The 18,602-nt window shown below is 37.0% G+C and overlaps 1 protein-coding gene across 1 annotated transcript in view; it reads right to left on the reverse strand.

Moving 5' to 3' along the window:
- Positions 1-1,381: 1,381 nt before the first annotated feature.
- Positions 1,382-18,602, reverse strand: part of LOC134576962 (5-hydroxytryptamine receptor 3A-like) — a 30,140-nt gene continuing 12,919 nt past the window's right edge. The window contains exons 5-10 of the mRNA XM_063435621.1: positions 14,051-14,220; positions 11,469-11,617; positions 9,669-9,879; positions 8,969-9,199; positions 5,331-5,532; positions 1,382-1,508 (exon numbers count right to left, since the gene is read on the reverse strand). Of these exons, the coding sequence (XP_063291691.1) occupies positions 1,382-1,508; positions 5,331-5,532; positions 8,969-9,199; positions 9,669-9,879; positions 11,469-11,617; positions 14,051-14,220 (1,090 nt within the window). The remainder of the gene's footprint in view (positions 1,509-5,330; positions 5,533-8,968; positions 9,200-9,668; positions 9,880-11,468; positions 11,618-14,050; positions 14,221-18,602) is intronic.

An 18,602-nucleotide genomic window follows, 5' to 3' on the forward strand; every position in this document is an offset into this window, starting at 1 on the left:
ACATAATATATTTGGCAGCGGGCCCAATTATTTTAAATATTTCAGTTTGCCACAACAGCAAGCATACTGAAATCACCAAATCTGCCTCCTATATAAATTGCTTCAGAGCAGACCAGACCAGATCAAAATCTTATCTGAGAATTTTAAAATGAGTCATTTTCAGCCTTGTTGCATCCATCAAAAAAACAATATTCCATTTCATTTCTTGTGTACGATAACACAACAGGGATATCTGACATTTTGAAGAGAAGTCATTCTGTATAATAGCAGGTAGTGACTGGAGAGAATTCAGTTACATAGCGTATATAAAATCATGATATTCTGGTAGGTTGTATAGTTTGATAGGGACAGGGTTTCTTACGGGTACAAAATGATAATTATAATAGCGGTAAAAATGTAATAGTATTACTATTATTTATTGATGCTTTGTGCTCCTTGCCTACATATTCAGGAATAAAAAAACAAAATTACCAATCTAATGCCACATTGGTGAATGAAAGCCTAATAGGAGAGTGGCTTATACAGGGTGTGGGGGTAATTATTTAGTAACACACTCGGGATAAGACTGCCATATTGGACCTATTTAATAATTGAATAAATCTGAATAAATTGGAGACAGTCACAGTGGGTTTGAAGATGTTTCGAATAGACAGTAGAGAAGATGGAAGGCATGGTCAGAGATGCAGGAGATAAAGAAGAGCAATTAATGTGCATACATGGAATAAGGAAGGGGAGGTCACTCAAGATTCCAGATGAAGGATGGCCAAATTCTAAGCCAAGTGCACTACAGCCATGAACAAAAGTATCAATATCACAGGGAATTTGAATGAAGCTTACCTGCATTCAAGAAAGAGGTATAGCAGAGACACACCAAAATAGATTTGTCTGTTATAAGATTCTTGCCATGGTCAGAAACATGCTGAGCAAGGTGAGCATCCTGTTTGGGACAGAAATGACGAAGGGAGTGCTAGTGGGGTGAAGGTATACCTGGAAGCTTAAATAAAAAGTGCATAGTGTAAGAAGCTAAGGAGGACTAAAGAAACAAGTCAGAAATGTTCTACTGATAGAAGAGGTAAGTGATGTAGAAAAGAAGAGACAAAATCCACCAAACATGACCCAACTGTCCACATTAAGAAGATATGCTACACACCCCAGCATATTCAGGACAGCACTGGCAAGTAGAAAGGCCAATAACTGCTTAATCACATGTGTCCAGGGCTTGTAGACAGTAATATACCATTCTTAACATAAAAATATTATGCATGTAAAAAAAAAACATTGTATACAGAGTCCACAAGGAACAATCCGTCAGTAGGTTAGTGTCATGGATATGATAAAAATTCACCCAAGTCCTTCAATAGTGAGCTATTAGTTATGTCAGTTACAATCCATACCAAAACACTTCATCACAGAAGCTGTCTCCTTTGTCTGTAGCTCTAGTATACTGTTCATAAACCTCTCCTATACTTTCTGGCCACAGCATTCGGGAATCGGGGAAGCCACGGACCCTTAAGAGAATGCAGAGGCTGTCTTAAAATTATGCATATAAACTCTATTTTTCCATGGATTTGTTAAAGCAAGAATGTTTTGTTTGTTTTGACAAATTATGCTGAAGCATTGAATCATGATTAGTTTATTTCTCATAGAATTGAATAGATAACAAAAAGTTTAAGTGAATTAATCATAGTCCCACCAAATAATAAACAGAATAAATTAGCTCTCTAGCAAAAGTGGTATAAAGCACAAAGCAGGCTGATAATGTAACTTCAGCTTCATGAAAAAGATGTTGCCAATGGAGGAATACTTATCAAGAAGCATCAGGTGCTACATGATGACATTATTTGGAGAGCATTCACTCCGGTAATAAAATATTTATCATCAAGCTAAATTATATTTTAACCATAAGCATTAAATCACCAAAATTCAAGGATGCACTGTTTTGTTAAGTAAATCGCTTGTTCACCATACAGTGAGAGCATAAATGAGATTAGAGTGTTTTGTACAATTAACAATAGTACATTGTCACTAATACAGCTGTAAATACCATTCTAGGTAGCAGTGGAACGCTGTAGTGAGTGAGTGAGGGGGGATAGAGCCTGAGGTGGGTAAAGAGGACAATAGAGACTGTAGTAAGTGCAGTAATATTAAGGACTGTAGTGAATACAGGGGAAAGGGACTGTAGTCGGTGCAGGGGGATAGAGGTTGTAGTGGGTACAGGGGGTTAGGCTGTAATGGGTGCAGAGGATATTGGGTCTCTGGTGGGTATAGGTTGTACTGGTTACAGTTAAGGGATAGCAGCTGTAGTTGGTAAATGGAGCATAGGTGCTGTAGTGCATGCAGATGGAAATAGACTGTAGTGGGTGCAGGACGTATAGAGGCTATAGTGGGTGCAGAGGGATAGCAGTGGAACGCTGCAATTGTTTTGTGTCTGTGTGGACCGAATACGGGATGAGGTTTTTTTTTTTTATGTTGTTAAACGACTTTAAAAAATATTTGCTAGGTATGATTCAAAAATGTTTTTTCAGTCGATTTGTGTTTCGTATTGGGACGTTTCGGTTTGGATTAATTTTGACTGTGTGTGTATATAGTGGATGCAGTGTTTGTGTAGTGTATGCAGTGTGCCGTATGTGCAATAGGGAGCCCTTTTTACAAGTGCACTGATGGGGCATTTTTGTGAATTTGATTACAATAGAGTGAAAAAAAGAAGGACCAGTAAAAAAAAACTGTGAATCAAATATCACCAAACAAATTAAATGTCTCATTTATTCCTTGTTTCACTTGTTTTCCGATTCAGTTACATGGAAATTCGGAATTACAGATTTTAGACGAATCTAGTATCATTTAAAATTCGGACAAATCGCTATTCATTTAAAACGAAATGCACACGTCTATTGTTTACTTTATTGAGTTATATTTATGATATTTAACCCCTTATGGACAAAGGCAGTCGTACAAGTTCCAAACCAAAACCTGGAATTTGAGCTATATGTCTGTCCAACCATAATTTGCATAAAGTGCACCCACACTTGTTATATATCATATTGTTCAGAAGAAATAGGGCTTTCATTTATATATATATATATATATGGAACACAATTTAATATGAATAAGATCTAAAAACGTGTGAGAAATTAAGACATTTTATTATTTTCGAAGTGCTGCATGGCATTTTAACTGTGAATGTCATAAAATTGTTAGTTTTTCTGCAATGAAACACTCATATTGTTATGCTGAGATGTCCCACATGTACAATGTCCCCATGTACAGGTTTCATTATATTTTGGAAAGCTACAGGGTCAAATAAAGAGCTTGCCTATTTCAGTTTTTATACATTGAGATTTGTCAGGTTGGTTTGCTGGACCTATGTTGCCTTTGAGACCATATGGCAGCCCAGAAACTCCCCCTATTATGGCAAACCATTTGTAAAAGTAGCTAACCCTGTGTATTCCAAATTGGGTATATCCAGTCGTTTTAGTAGCCACTGAGTCATAAACCATGGCCAAAGTTAGTGTTCATATTTTTTTTTCATTTTTCACAAAAAAATTGTACTTTCACTGATGATATTATCATCATTATTCGTATCACTAATCTAAACCACTCATGTTTGTGTTCAGCAATGTCTCATGAGTACCACAGTACAGCCCATGTATGTATTGATTGTATGTGGTTTTGGAAAGTTACAGGGTCACATGTAGGCTTGTCCATTTCAGTTTGACAGATTGGTTCTCTGGACCCATGTTGCCTTTAAAACTGTATGACAGCCAGTAATGAAAATTAACCCCATCTGGGCATACACAATGTCCAGTCTTTTTTAGAAGCCACTTAATCACAAACCCTGGCCTCCTCTGCATCCACTAGAGTAGTGGTTGCAAGCAACCACTGCACCCACAACAGCCGTTATACCCACTGCACCCACTACTGCCCCTTTTTTCCCAGCATCTACAACAGCCTCTATCCCTCTGCACCCACTATAGCCTCTATATGTCCTGCACCCACTACAGTCTATTTCCATCTGCATGCACTACAGCACCTATGCTCCATTTACAAACTACAGCGGCTATCCCTTAACTGTAACCAGTACAACCTATACCCATTAGAGCCCCAATATCCTCTGCAACCATTACAGCCTAACCCCCTGTACCCACAACAACCTCTATCCCCCTGCACCTACTACAGTCCTTTTCCCCTGTATTCACTACAGTCCTTAATATTACTGCACTTACTACAGTCTATATTGTCCTCTTTACCACATTAATATTTGGTATGTTACAAATTAGATAACTCAAATGTTTTCATTTATTTGAACCATTTTGTTAAATTTAAGTGTATTGCTGTATGAGTGGCTTTCTGATAAGATTGTATTAGTTTTATTTCTACCAAACTGTATAACTATGGGTATGGCTTTCGTGTATAAGTATGTCATTCGTGTTACAAGCACATTCATCTGTATATAGATGCAAGCATTGATTTTGTTAGTTTACATTAGTTTTGTTGACATTAATACGTTCATTTGGTTTCTATCTAACCGAATAGTAGTAATTATTATTTTTTGGGCGCATGCGCTTGTTCCATTCTCTGGATTTAGCCAAACCAAATAACTGAGTGATGCCTTCAGGCATTTGCATGCATTTTGACAGTTATGGGAATTCCATTGTTTAAGATGGTGCTACCTACCATTAGCTATATGTTCGCACGTGTGAATTTGTGATAATTCATGGGGTATTTATTTCCTTACTTTTTAACGTCACAGTTTTTTTACAATTATTTAATTATGAGTTCTTTATAAATGTGATTTGAGGGATATTAGCCAAGCAATGTTGAGCATAATGATGTCATTCTCAGCCTCATTTGGTGGTTACTGTGATGGCCATCAGCTGAAAGGAGGGCTATTTAAAAAACTCCATGCAGGATTGGTAAATGTGATTATCCCTTGAGAAAGGCACTAGAAACTGTGCCGAAAAATTGGGGTCTGTTTGGTACATGTGCCCAGCCCTTTTGAGGTAATATGCTAGTGAGCTTCTTTGCCTTTAGTGAATTATGCTATATAGCCTCTACCACTGATTCTTAAAGGATTGTAATATTGTCATTACTGTTACTTGTTTTTGTCTTGTTTATTATGTGTATATAATAAAGCGATTTGACTTATTAACTAAGGTGTACATCTTTTTGTATATAGTTAAATGTATTAGCGTATACATTAATTTTAAGAATAATGGAATTCATGCAAGATATATTCTTAAGTCAGTTGATTCCCCGAATGTTAGGCCAGCTGCCATCGGGACCAAATTAATAACAAAGATAACAGATACGCTAACACAGCCAAAAGGTACACACGAAACATAAATACATCTAGGATATATGCAACCAGTAGCCACTCCCTGGTGACAGCATTTTTGTCTTTCTTCTCTAGGTTACTTCTGATGAATGCTATCTCTTTGAGGATTTTATCCAGAATTCCAGGATTTGCTTCTTTTTGCAGAATCTCTTCATTTGAATCTTCTGCATTCACTTCGTTAAGATTAGATAGTTTCTCTATATAAAGTAAAATCAGAATCGAATAATGAGCTTTCGAATATATTGGTATTGTGAAATTAGCCACACATTTTGATGTTTTTGACCTCTTTCAATTGACAAATAACAGCAAATTGATGGGCATAGTGTAGCATTTAAATGAGCAAGTTGGGATCAAAGGTAAAACTGTTGCTGATTGCCTTGGAAGTCCAAAATTGCTATTATGAATTGAACTTATGACAATTACAAAACATGCCCAAATTAGCTCTGAAATTGCTCAGCTATGCATTCTTAAACTAATCAGCTCTCTTCATTATAAAATCAATAAATACATAAATAAATGAATAAATAAATGAACAAATAAATACCGTATATACTCGAGTATAAGCCGACCCGAATATAAGCCGAGGCTCCTAATTTTACCCCCAAAAACTGGGAAAACTTATTGACTCGAGTATAAGACTAGGGTGGGAAATGCAGCAGCTACTGGTAAATTTCTAAATAAAATTAGATCCTAAAAAATTATATTAATTGAATATTTATTTACAGTGTGTGTATATAATGAATGCAGTGTGTGCGTATGAATGCAGTGTGTGCGTATGAGTGCAGTGTGTGTGTATGAGTGCAGTGTGAGTGCAGTGTGTGCAGTGTGTGTGTGTGTATGAGTGCAGTGTGAGTGCAGTGTGTGTGTGTGTGTGTGTGTGTGTGTGTGTGTGTGAGTGCAGTGTGTGTGTATGAGTGCATTGTGTGTGTATGAGTGCATTGTGTGTGTGTATATATTCATTGAATATTTATTTACAGTGTGTGTATATAATGAATGCAGTGTGTGCGTATGAATGCAGTGTGTGCGTATGAGTGCAGTGCGTGTATGAGTGCAGTGTGTATGAGTGCAGTGCGTGTATGTATGAGTGCAGTGTGTGTGTGTATGAGTGCAGTGTGTGTGTGTGTATGAGTGCAGTGTGTGTGTGTATGAGTGCAGTGTGTGTGTATGAGTGCAGTGTGTGTATGAATGCAGTGTGTGAGTGCAGTGTGTGTGTATGAGTGCAGTGTGTGTATGAGTGCAGTGTGTGTGTATGAGTGCAGTGTGTGTGTGTGTATGAGTGCAGTGTTTGTATGAGTGCAGTGTGTGTATGAGTGCAGTGTGTATGAGTGCAGTGTGTGTGTATGAATGCAGTGTGTGAGTGCAGTGTGTGTGAGTGCAGTGTGTGTATATGAATGAAGTGTGAGTGTGTGTGATGCAGTGTGTGTATGTGTATGTGTTGGTGGGGGTGGGTATTTTGATTGTTATATTATTAATTATTTTATTAATTATTATTTTATTTTTTTATATTATTATTTTTTTTATTATTATAATTTTTTTCGTCCCCCCTCCCTGTTTGCTAGCTGGCCAGGGAGGGGGGCTCTTACTCCCTGGTGGTCCAGTGGCATTGGCAGCTCAGTGGGGGCTGTGGGGGCTGTCAGAGCTGTAACTTACCTGTCCTGCAGCTCCTGTCAGCTCCCTCCTCCTCCGCTCCGTCCGGTCAGCTCTTCTGTCAGCTCCCACTGTAAGTCTCGCGAGAGCCACGGCTCCCGCGAGATTTACACTGGGAGCTGACCGAGGTGCTGAACCGACGGAGCGGAGGAGGAGGGAGCTGACAGGAGCTGCAGGACAGGTAAGTTACAGCTCTGACAGCCCCCACAGCCCCCCAGTCTGTATTATGGCAATGCAAATTGCCATAATACAGACTATTGACTCGAGTATAAGCCAAGTTGGGGTTTTTCAGCACAAAAAATGTGCTGAAAAACTCGGCTTATACTCGAGTATATACGGTAAATATGTATTTTAAAATATTGTAGGGTTATTGGGATCCCCCAAAAAGCTAGGAGTGGCCCAGTATGTGTCCCTTTATCCTTCTCCACCCTATGGGCTTTGGGGTGGAGAGGAATGCAATATGAGGGCCAAGAGGTTGCCTGGTCTCCTAAGCCCAGTATTCTTTTTATTTTATTTATTTGTTTGACAATTTTTATATACCACCTTATTGACAGTGCTTTACATAGATTAACAAATTATACATTGAGCGAAAATAACACTTTCATACATTCATAGCGTTGCTATATAGCTAGGTATAATACTTAGAGGATAAATCATGTTAGACACAAAAACAAATGTGAGGAAGGCTGGATAGTAAGTAGTGGTTAGCTGGTGGAATATAGATGCTGCACGGTTTGGCAGCCTTAGAGCCAAAAGTAAAATGAGGTCAAGGGTGCCACCATGGAGGAGATCAGCAGGAGGGGTCAATAATTAACAATTTTATAGCTAGTGGGCTAGAGAAAGAGAAGATGTGGGCATCAAAGGATGAGAAACAATGCGAGGGTATGGTGGTTAAGTGCAGCAGTCCAGGAGGAAGATGTCAGAACACCAACTTCACTTCCAGATCCAGTTAGGCATGGAGTGTGAAAAAGGAGGAACGTGAGGTGTGAGTTTCAGGTGTTGCAGTATTAATGGGACGAGGTTGTGTTTTGGTTGTTGCCATAAATGCAAGCTGATCATAAAGGAAAAAGTCTAAAGTGAGACTGGTCTTATTGCACAAGGATCTTGCATTCAAAAGCAAGAAGTCCAACTCTACAGTATTAGGGGAGGGACAGGGAGTGGGTCTATGGGAGCTGAAGCTGGAAGAGGTGAAGAAATATTTGGAGGATAAATTAGGATGTTGTAATTAATGTGGTGATATGTAGTGAATGTTTTGGAGAATGTATGGCTAAGATTGAGAGAGATAAACACTGGACTAGAGAATGATGTAAGGATCATGACAGAAGCACTTGGAAATAGATGAGGATTTTTTTATTATTTTTCTTTCTATATTTAAATTTATTACAGTCAGGATAAAAGTGCTAAATGTGTTCTGAGAGGATGAAAGATTTAAACTGTGGTGGAAGTGGGCATTGACATCCTAAGGGATTACTACCCATAACATAAATATGGAGACTGGGATCCCAGGAGATGACCAGCCTCAAGGACACATTATGCAGCTCCAAGAGGTTAAAACCCTGTTTTGGGCATTAAATCATTTAATGATTGGGAGCCCAGGAGACGTGCAGACTTCTGGATTTTGAAGGGGTGAAATGCTTAAAGAATTTAACCTCTTAAATGTCAAAAAGGTGGTCGGGTGTTTCCAAGCCCTTAGCCAACCCCATATCTAACTTTACCTACCTCCTTCCTGACCTTACAATAATGTTTAATTTTTTTTATATGTAAAAAATCCATTTAGAATACACATGTTGGTGTCCTGATTTGAAATATTATTTTCTTCCATCTCTTTCTTTGACCAAAAAAAAAAAAAAAAATCATACATGGACATTGACTATTGATGCCAGGGCATACTGGCATTTTCTTTTTTTTTATAAAAAAGAATATTTAGATATTAATTTCCCTAGTATATATCAGCAAATATAACATCATGCTGTACAGAGACCTTACCGGTAGAAGCGATACCAATTTTCCAGGATACATGGGAGCTGTTATAACATGATTCCACATGTTTTCTAAACTTCTGCCTACACAGCATAGCTGCCATCTTCTCCAGAACTAATTTCTTCACCCAATCAGGAACTTCAGGGTGGATCCTTTCTTCAAAAACTATTCGGACTATGAAAATACTTTCTGCGATGCTGAACAGAAGCAGTGCCATACAGACTATAAAATATACACCTATAAAAAGAAAGGACATTGATGGTATTTTAAAGGACAAAAAACATAAAGATGGACCAAAAATACAAATATTATTTATATATGATTTACAATTTATCTTTTGCAATTTTGAATTTTTTTGAATTTTTTATTTTTTTTCCCTATGACACTATGGCTTCAGCTCAATATTATTGGTGAAATCCAGTGAAACAATATCTGGATTTAGCCAATATTATTTATCAAATTTTGACTGTATTTAACGATGCCAGTGGGTCTAGTGACTGGCACAGCTATTGCTGTTAACTAGCTAGTAACATAAAGTGGGTACCTGTTATATATGTCCCGCAGGTGAAACTTGCAATGGAATATTGTTACATAAAAAAAATACCAAATCTTGGCTTAACTTGTTCCCAACTAAACAACATGGACATAGCAGTCTAGCACCGTTGACCACAAGATCTACATGACATGCATACATTTGTAGTGTTACCTATCAATGGAGTTCCACTAGAAGTTGCAGGCATGTGATCTGAAACGATGATAAGAAATACAGAGTACCCCAAGAGGATTGTAATCTTGCAAGAGATCCTTTCTCCACTCTCCGGTGGCACATAAAAGGCAATGATATCCATAATTATGAGAAACATACTTGGCAAGATCAAATGCACAATGTAGAAGATAGGTCTTCTTTTAAAACATATCTGTAAATGGATACACATAGTCACATGTAATGAAATGCTCAATAATATCAGTATCTCATAGATTTTAAACATTAATTTACAGACACATAGTATGTTCCTTAGTACATTCTCTATTTACAATATCGTTCGTCCCACGTTTGTACCATTCCTTTTTGTTTATGTTGTTTATTTCTAGGACAGGGACATGCATCACATGACAAAAAGATTTTAAACCAGCATGCAAACATTTTTAAAACAAACATACACAGGAAACTAAAGCCCCAAAAACTCATAAACATCTATAAACTTACAATAAACCTGGTCAGATTGCATTGTCGGGCATGCCTCTCTGCAATGGGGAGTTTCTTCAGAGCTGGACTCTGAGTGAGAGTGAATCAAGTGTATGTGTGTGTGTAAAACACCACAATCTACAAAAAATAAAAACTCAAAATAGTGTAACTCTTTTACATAAAAAACTTGATGGGCTTTTATCTAACAGGGTTATAGTATTCTGAGTTTTTATTTTTTGTAGATTGTGGTGTTTTATATGTTTTATGAAGACGAAGAGGAGCCTTTTTTTTTCATCTACAATAGAATAAGGGTTATTACAATTTTTACCCTTGTTTTCTTCCACAGGTGCATTTACAATTTTCTACTTGGTGTGTTTTTTTGTGTGTTTTGTATATGTGTGTGTGTTGTGTGCATATGGTCAGTGTTTGTGTATCTGTATGTGTGGATCTGTGCCTGTATGTCAGTGCATGCATCTGTGCATGTATGTGTATATGTGTGTCAGTGTGCATCTCTTACAGCGTACCTGTGTATGCCATGGTAGTCCCCCCCCCTCCTCAAATACACACACACACACTTTACATTCTGTTCATCCATTCATTCTGCTTTAGAAGTTGTATGAATATATACTCTGTTAGTGTTATTATGTCCCTATTCTGACTTTACAATCTCTAGACTGGTTTGTTTATCCTACCCTCTATTAAGACAGCCCTTTCATCCCTATTTAGGATATTTAATACACCTTCTTGCCAATTGGCTTTTGTTTAATGGACATATTCATGTTTGCTTATTCACAGTTTGTAGGTGGTTTATGTATGTTATGTATATATTTGTTCTTTTCTTTTACTGTGTCATCAATACAGTTTGTTACTTTTAAGTCTTTTATGCAGCTCTGTTCCTTTTCCTTTTCTGCTCCTTAATAGTATATGGTTTTTAGCTAAGTCCTGTCTGCCTTTGATACTCAAATATTCACGGTTACCCACTTCCTACTCTATACAACCCCACCCAAGGCTGTAACTCTCAAATTGAGAGAGAGAGTGTCTTAGCAGATTGGAGGTGGGACATCTGAAATCTCTGTCCAGAAGAGTGCAGTTTAAGGAACAGTTAAGATACTGTTCACAGCCTTCAGAGTCCTAGGTCCGAGAATGAGGAATACACAAAATGCCACCCAAAAAGCATTGTTTTTATTATTATTTTTATATATAGAACTATTTATTATTAATTGAGCATCACAGCCTATTTCAATTATTATTAAACACAATGAAGCATGATGAGCTGACTCCACGTACTGTAAGAGTATTAGGAGAACAACTTTAACTTACATTAATCTTTATCTCAGAATATTTTATTTTGAATGTGTTGTAGTAGGGAAACAATTCCAGAAGATCCCATTCTCCATCACTATGGAAAAAGCTTATGTTCTTATTCATCTCCTCGGGAGTTCTATGTAGGGATACATTAATGTCCTTCACTAGAAACCAGAAAGTTACATAAAGGAAATGCATTAATTGCTGACATATGGAGGAGAAAACCTGCATGCTTCAAAAAATAAATCTGATTTAATATTTAAAATGGTTGTAAACTATCATTATAAGTTGCATTTCCCGTTGAATTTGGGGAAACCACTTGAAGCATTTGTTGTGTTGAGCTATTTCAATTGCTTTAGTTTGATTTGTTCATTGCAAACAGCTGAAGGTCTGTCAATTTTGACAATAAACCTGATTTTCAACAGAGGTTGAATAATTTTGACTACAACTGTAGGTAAAACAAGACAAACAATTCTAATAAAACCCATTAGATATTTGGGAACAGTGGAAGAACTATACAACTATCTTGCAATCTAATATATCTATGTATTAAGCCAATTTATTTTAGACTTGTGACCTCTAATCTTTGCAAATAAATGCAAATTAAATTATATTTTAAAAAAATCTATAATTTTTTGTCTTAAAATAATTAATCAAATCTTATTTTTAGTTCCTATGAAGGTAAAAGGGGTAGTCCTCCTTCCATAGAGTAAGAAATATATTTTTAGGTGAAAGTAGATAAGAATGGGACAGGAAAAAAAAAAAAAGAAATATTGTAAACCATCCAATTTATTAAAAGAGAAAAACGTAGGCTGTGTAGTCCTAAGTTACATAGATATTACAGGAGTTACACTCTGTTTATTGGGTAAAATCACTAAATAGAGCTGCCTGCCAGAAAAGGTTCTGAGCCCACCAATGTTAATTTGTTATTTAAAAACATACAGGTCCACTTACTAAAGTGAATTTTAAAGTAGCCAAACAGAAAGCAAACTGAGTTATAGATGTTTTCCAGTTTGGCTATTTGAGTCTTGAATTTGAAATTAATTTTGGATTCTCACTTTAGCAAATTACACTAAATGTGTAGCATTTGTTATAGTATTTGTTATATTTGATGCAAAGCTGGCACAAGACAAAAAGTACATTTTCATATAGATTGAATCTACAAGAAATTTAAATTAAGCGAATTTAGACATTTTTGCCTAGTGATCCTTTCACAGCATTTTTGGGGGATAACAACATTGAGAAACAATATGGTATCCCTGTGTTTGCTATTATTAAATAAGTAACAACATAAAAGCAGAAATATTTTATAACCTTTACCTACAGTAATAGAGTTAGCCCCATACCTAATGGGGTAAAACCATTGGGGTGCATATGAGGCCATTCGGACTGCAAACTCTGGACATTAGCTGCACTTGAACTAGTGCCAATCCACGCATTGCCTTTTTGGGTTTTTTGGTCCCTATACAAATGGACAGTAGGGAGGATTAGCTATGCACCTTGAAGAAGACCGTAAGGCTGAAACGCGTTGTGCTATTAATTTTGAACTTTTATGCACTGCTTTGTCGCTGCTGTTTCCTGTATTTTGCACTTTATTCTGAAGTTATATACTTCAGATTTCCCTAGCAAGTTGGGAGATGGAGCTACAGGTTCTGAAACTGCAGCAAAACAGCTTTATTTATTGACAAGCCAGCACAGCCAGAGCCTGCTATACATGTCTCTGGGAAGTGTGAGTGACCCATTAACCTCTGTTTCTTATTTTTTTTTTTGCATGATAAAACAGTATTATGCTATGTAAGCTTTTCTGTTTTTCAGAGTGATCAGAGGTATATCATATGTACCAGCAGAAATTTGCTTTAATAAGTATATTTCACCGTGTGTTGGTGGTTATTATTGCGCACCCTGTATCTTGTATTTGTAAACTCTGGATATTGTTCACACAGCAGTGGTGTATTTTGGATTTGTGCTGCCCTAGGCACTACTAAATTCGGGCACCCCCAAAATCTAAATTTGCCCCCCTAATTTGTGTCAAAGCCATTTTTATGGCTGACAGACACATGCCCTCATTGATGCATGCACTGATATACACTCACTGACAGATACACAGTCATTGCCATACACATACAGTCCTTGGCACACACTGTTTAACCAACACACACTTTCACTGACAGACACACACTGACACACCCACTCACTGACAGGCACACACTCTCAGATACACATAAAATGACATACACACACTGACACAAACTCACAGGCACACCCATTCTCACTCATAGACACACACTGACAGCTACACTCACTCACAGTAAGGTGGACAGCCCCAGAACACAAGGCAAGCAAGGCATTTGTCTGGGAGCTTGGGGTGGCATTTTTTGGCATCCCCCCCCTTTCCCCCCTGAAAGTACCGCCCTAGGCAAATGCCTTGTTTGCCTTGTGATAAATACATCCCTGTCACACAGGCAGATTGTTTACCAATCTGAAGAAAGCATTTTTAAGAAGAAGGCACACTGAATCATTGAACAGTAGGCACAAACAACAAAACGGTAAAAAATATATATACAACAAAACGGTTAATATATATATATTTAACATACTTTTGTGAATCCAGCTGGTGAAGGTAAACGTACAGTTTTGCACATCAAACGGGAAGTAGTAGATATTAAGGTTACAGGTGGTCACTATTTGCATGGGTTTGCTATTGAGGACTCTGCCTTCATTGTTGACTGCAACATAAGGGGCTGTTGGGGCCTTTTCAATATCCACACTAAAAACAGAAATCATCATTTTTAAAATATATTTATTCTCTTTATTTTCAACTATAACCACATTGCCAACAATAAACGTGATACATCTATAAGCGAGAATTTAATAAATTGTGTTATTAAGTGCATGAAAGGCAGATAAGAGAGTATCAGCACAGTATTGTTGTAGTTTTGTGGCAAATACAAAAACAAAAACAAATACAAACACAGACATAAAGACGGACTGCAGTACCCAGGGCCCAATGTTGAGTATGGGGAAATAAGTACCCAAGGTTTTTTTTGTCATAGAGTATATTTTACTCATTTTAATAAATAAGCCAAGGATTCCATGCATCTCGGTAAGAGAGACATTTTCCAGAGGAAGCTATAAAATGACTTTCCATTGTATATTGATAATCCAGTTGATTAATTATTTCTTGCCATAATGAAGGATAGCTGGATTTTCAATTACGAGCTATAGATAGCTATAGATATCTTAAGAGCATAGAGAATATGTGTAATTGATATTTATATTTTTTTCTCCATTATAGGGAAAGCAAGATTAAATAGGAAAAGGGAAAGAGTAAGTAATATGGTACCTGGAATTTGACCTGAGATCGGGGAGGATATACAGACTTTAATATAATATCTTTTAATATATGACAGCTATACCATATATGGAGTATCGTGTCAGTCTCTTTTTTACATCTCCGACAAGGAGGTTAATATATTTCATACATTTTATAAAGCTTAGAAGGAACCAAGTACCATCTATATATAATCTTTAAATGTAGTTCCAACAAAGAGATACAATGAATATTTTTTTTAATTGGATAGTAGTTTGGTACCATTTGAAAGGGGTATAAGATAAATTGAGATCCTTTTCCCATTTGACAAAGGAAGGATTTTTTGAATGTCAAACTCTCCTTCCAACAGCTTAGAAGATCTAGTGATTAAAAATATATATTTTTTTGCATTTTTATAATTATTATATGTTTATTTATGCTCAAATATATATTTACATGAATGCAATAGCAGAAAACAATACTCAGTTACAACATTAAAACCACTGACAGGTGAAGTGAATAACATTAATTATATCATTACAATGGCACATGTCAAGGGTGAGATATATTAGGCAGCAAGTGAACAGTCAGTTCTTGAATTTCATGTGTTGGAAACAGGGAAAATAGGCAAGCGAAAAAATTTGATTGACTTTGACAAGGGCCATATAGTGATGACTAGACGTCTGAGTCAGAGCTTCTATTAAACGGCAAGTCTTATGGGGTGTTCCTGGTATGCAGTCGTTATTCCTACTAAAAGTGGTGCAAGGAAGAACAACTGGTCATGGGCCATGGGCACTTAAGGCTCATTGATGCACGTCAGGAGCCAAAGCTAGCCCATCAGGTCTGATCACACAAAATAACTACTGTAGCTAAAATTTCTGAAAAACCTAATTCGGGTCATGATAGAATGGTGTCAGAACATACAACGTGCATGTGGAGCTGCGTAGCCGCAGACCGGTCAGAGTGCCTATGATGACCCCGGTGTATTACCAATAGCGCATTCAATGGAAATATGAGTGTCAGAAATGGACCAAGAAGCAATAGAGGAAGGTTGCCTGATAAATCACATTTTCTTTTAGATCATGTAAATGGCCAGGTGTGTGTTGTTTACCTAAGGAAGAGATAACAGCAGGAAACATGTCAGACTTACAGAGACTGTCTTATGCTGTGGGCAATGTTCTGCTGGGGAACTTTGGGCCCTAGCATTCATGTGGATGTTGATTTGACACATAACGCCTACTTAGGGATTGTTGCAGACCACATACACACCTTCATAACAATGGTGTTCACTGATGGCAGTGGCCTCTTTCAACAAGATAATGCACCCAGCCATGCTGCTAAAATTGTTCAAGAATGGTTTGAGGAACATGACAAAGAGTTCAAGGTGTGGCCTTGGCCTCCAAATTCCCTAGATCTCAATCTGATTGAGCATCTGTGGAATGTGCTGGAACACCAAATCTGATTCAGAGGTATTATAGAATCCATGTCTTGATGTATCGGAGCTGTTTTGGCAGCAGGAAGATGACCTACATGATTTTAGTCGGGTGTTTTTAATGTTGTGGCTGATCAGTGTAATGTTCTATTTTAAATGCAAAATATAGATATATGCACCAAATATATTTATATACTGTGTTCACTATAGATTTTTTGTTTATTAATGAAGATACACAGAAACAAAATCCAAAGCACCTATCACCAAAAATGTTAAAGTAAAAACAACAGACAAAAACTTTCAGTTACCCAGTGTGGAACTGTTGAGTATGCGGTCAACTCAAAGTATAATAGAAGTTTGATAGCTGCTATGATACTTGACAGTTATAACTTTCACAGACAACTTTACAGGCAACCTTGCCTTTACTGTCTAAGTCACTAATGATATGGCATCAAACACCGGCCTCAATTTAACAAGATTTTCAAATGATACAATACTGTTAGAAAAACTTTCAAAACTATGTATCTATACATATTCATGAAGAATCTTATTGAATTAGACAGCTTTTTTCTAACAACCATGAATCATTGAGAAAGCTTTTTAAATAAAGGCCAAAATTACTTTCAAGTTGTTTTTAAATTAGCAGCTCTTCATCACTGGCACTGTGCAAGGACTTTTCATACGAAGATATGGATTCATTCACAAAAGAAACTTCACTCTGTGTCATACCACACTCTGCAGCAGTATCCTTGAAGTTTGGGAGCGTGCACCACTCCATTTCATGCTTAGTGTAGCGGGCTCTGCTAACTCTAACTCAAAGGCCTCACAACTGTCACTAGCTCCCAGTGAAGGACGTGTTCTGCACGTTAATGGCCTTAATAATGTTGCCAGGTTATTACAACTTTTTGCCGTTTAGAGTAGTCCTTAAGGTTGTACTACCCTATAATACTAAGTCTATTTATTGATAGTTTATTTCAGGTCATATTATTGGAAACACATCAGACTCCCTTCTCAAGTCACACCTCTTTGTTAACTGCAGGCAAGAAATTAATTACAGATTTTTGGAAGGTAACACTTAGAGACGTTTTAAAAGTAGAATCCATTAGAGTCATGGAAGAGATACATTTTGCCTTGTCTTATAACTATCAAGTCTGTTTTTCTATGCAGAGGCGGAACTACCACCAATGCCACCTGTGCGGCTGCACCAGGGTACTCAAGCTTATGAGGGCCCATCAGGTGGCTCATGCACTTAGCGCCACCTGAGGGCCATCTCTGATTAGGGTCCCAGCCAGGCACCACAGCCCTTTAACAGCACAACCAGGCCACCTGCTCTGTGTAAAGTCACTGTGCTGGTAGAAAGTGAGAATAAGTCACTTCCACCCAGCTTACCAATGAGCTGCGAGGGAGAGGAGGTGAGGAGGGAGAGCCAGGACCAGAGAAGAGAAGAGCTTCCTACTTACATTGTGCTCAATTTAATTAATTTGAAGCAAAGTCAGAAATAATTCCAATCTGTTGGGGAAAAAAAGCTTTTCAAATTATTTATCTACACGAGTCACCATTAAGGTCTATGGGCATTTTTGTAAATTAATAATTTTAAACATTCTGATGTTTATTAAAACAAAGTAAATCAAGGCCATATTATGGTTACGGTAGTCTGTATCACCCAACCAACTTTGGCTTTTGCTTTGTTTCTTCCTATTTGATGTAATTATACCTAATTGTTGTTTACTTTACTTTCTCCATGGCTCTCTAGATTACCTGATCCAAGGATTGGTCAACGAAATTGACCTTTTGAACATATTTGCAACAATTTCCTTGATTTTTTGCATACATTTTTATTTTATTGTTGGGTACCATTTTGTGTCCTACTGTTTTAATATATATTTTTTTAAATAGACACTCAAAAAATTAGCTACTATCCGAGTTCCTGTAAAATGGAAATGTTTAATATAAGTTTAATAAAATTCAGTATCTACGATGCGTGGTACTACATATCAGTTATTTTATTGCATTAACATGCACTGACTACTTATTTATTTTATATATTTTTTCTATTTTACTATATGTTTTCACTAGCCTTGTATTAATAGAATACAAGGCTAGTGATCTACTTCTTATTGTCATGGATTTTTTGACTTGCTAATTTATTTGTAGTTGTAGTCCAGCAAATTATTGAAACCTGTATTCATTTTTCTGCACATAGCCCGGGAACAGTAAGATTTTCACAACAAAGCATGCAATGGACCCTTGTCTAGCAATGGACTCTTGTCTATAGGACCACCTGGGGCAGTACCCACCAGTACAATTCTAAAATTCTGGAGGGGAGGATGGTAAGTCAAATAATATAAAAAAATTTTGTCTCTTTAAATCCGCAATAGGTTTCAAACATGAGAGCATTTAGGCATTT

This window comes from Pelobates fuscus, chromosome 11 (genome assembly GCF_036172605.1).
Source record: "Pelobates fuscus isolate aPelFus1 chromosome 11, aPelFus1.pri, whole genome shotgun sequence".
In the NCBI taxonomy this organism is placed as follows: Eukaryota; Metazoa; Chordata; class Amphibia; order Anura; family Pelobatidae; genus Pelobates; species Pelobates fuscus.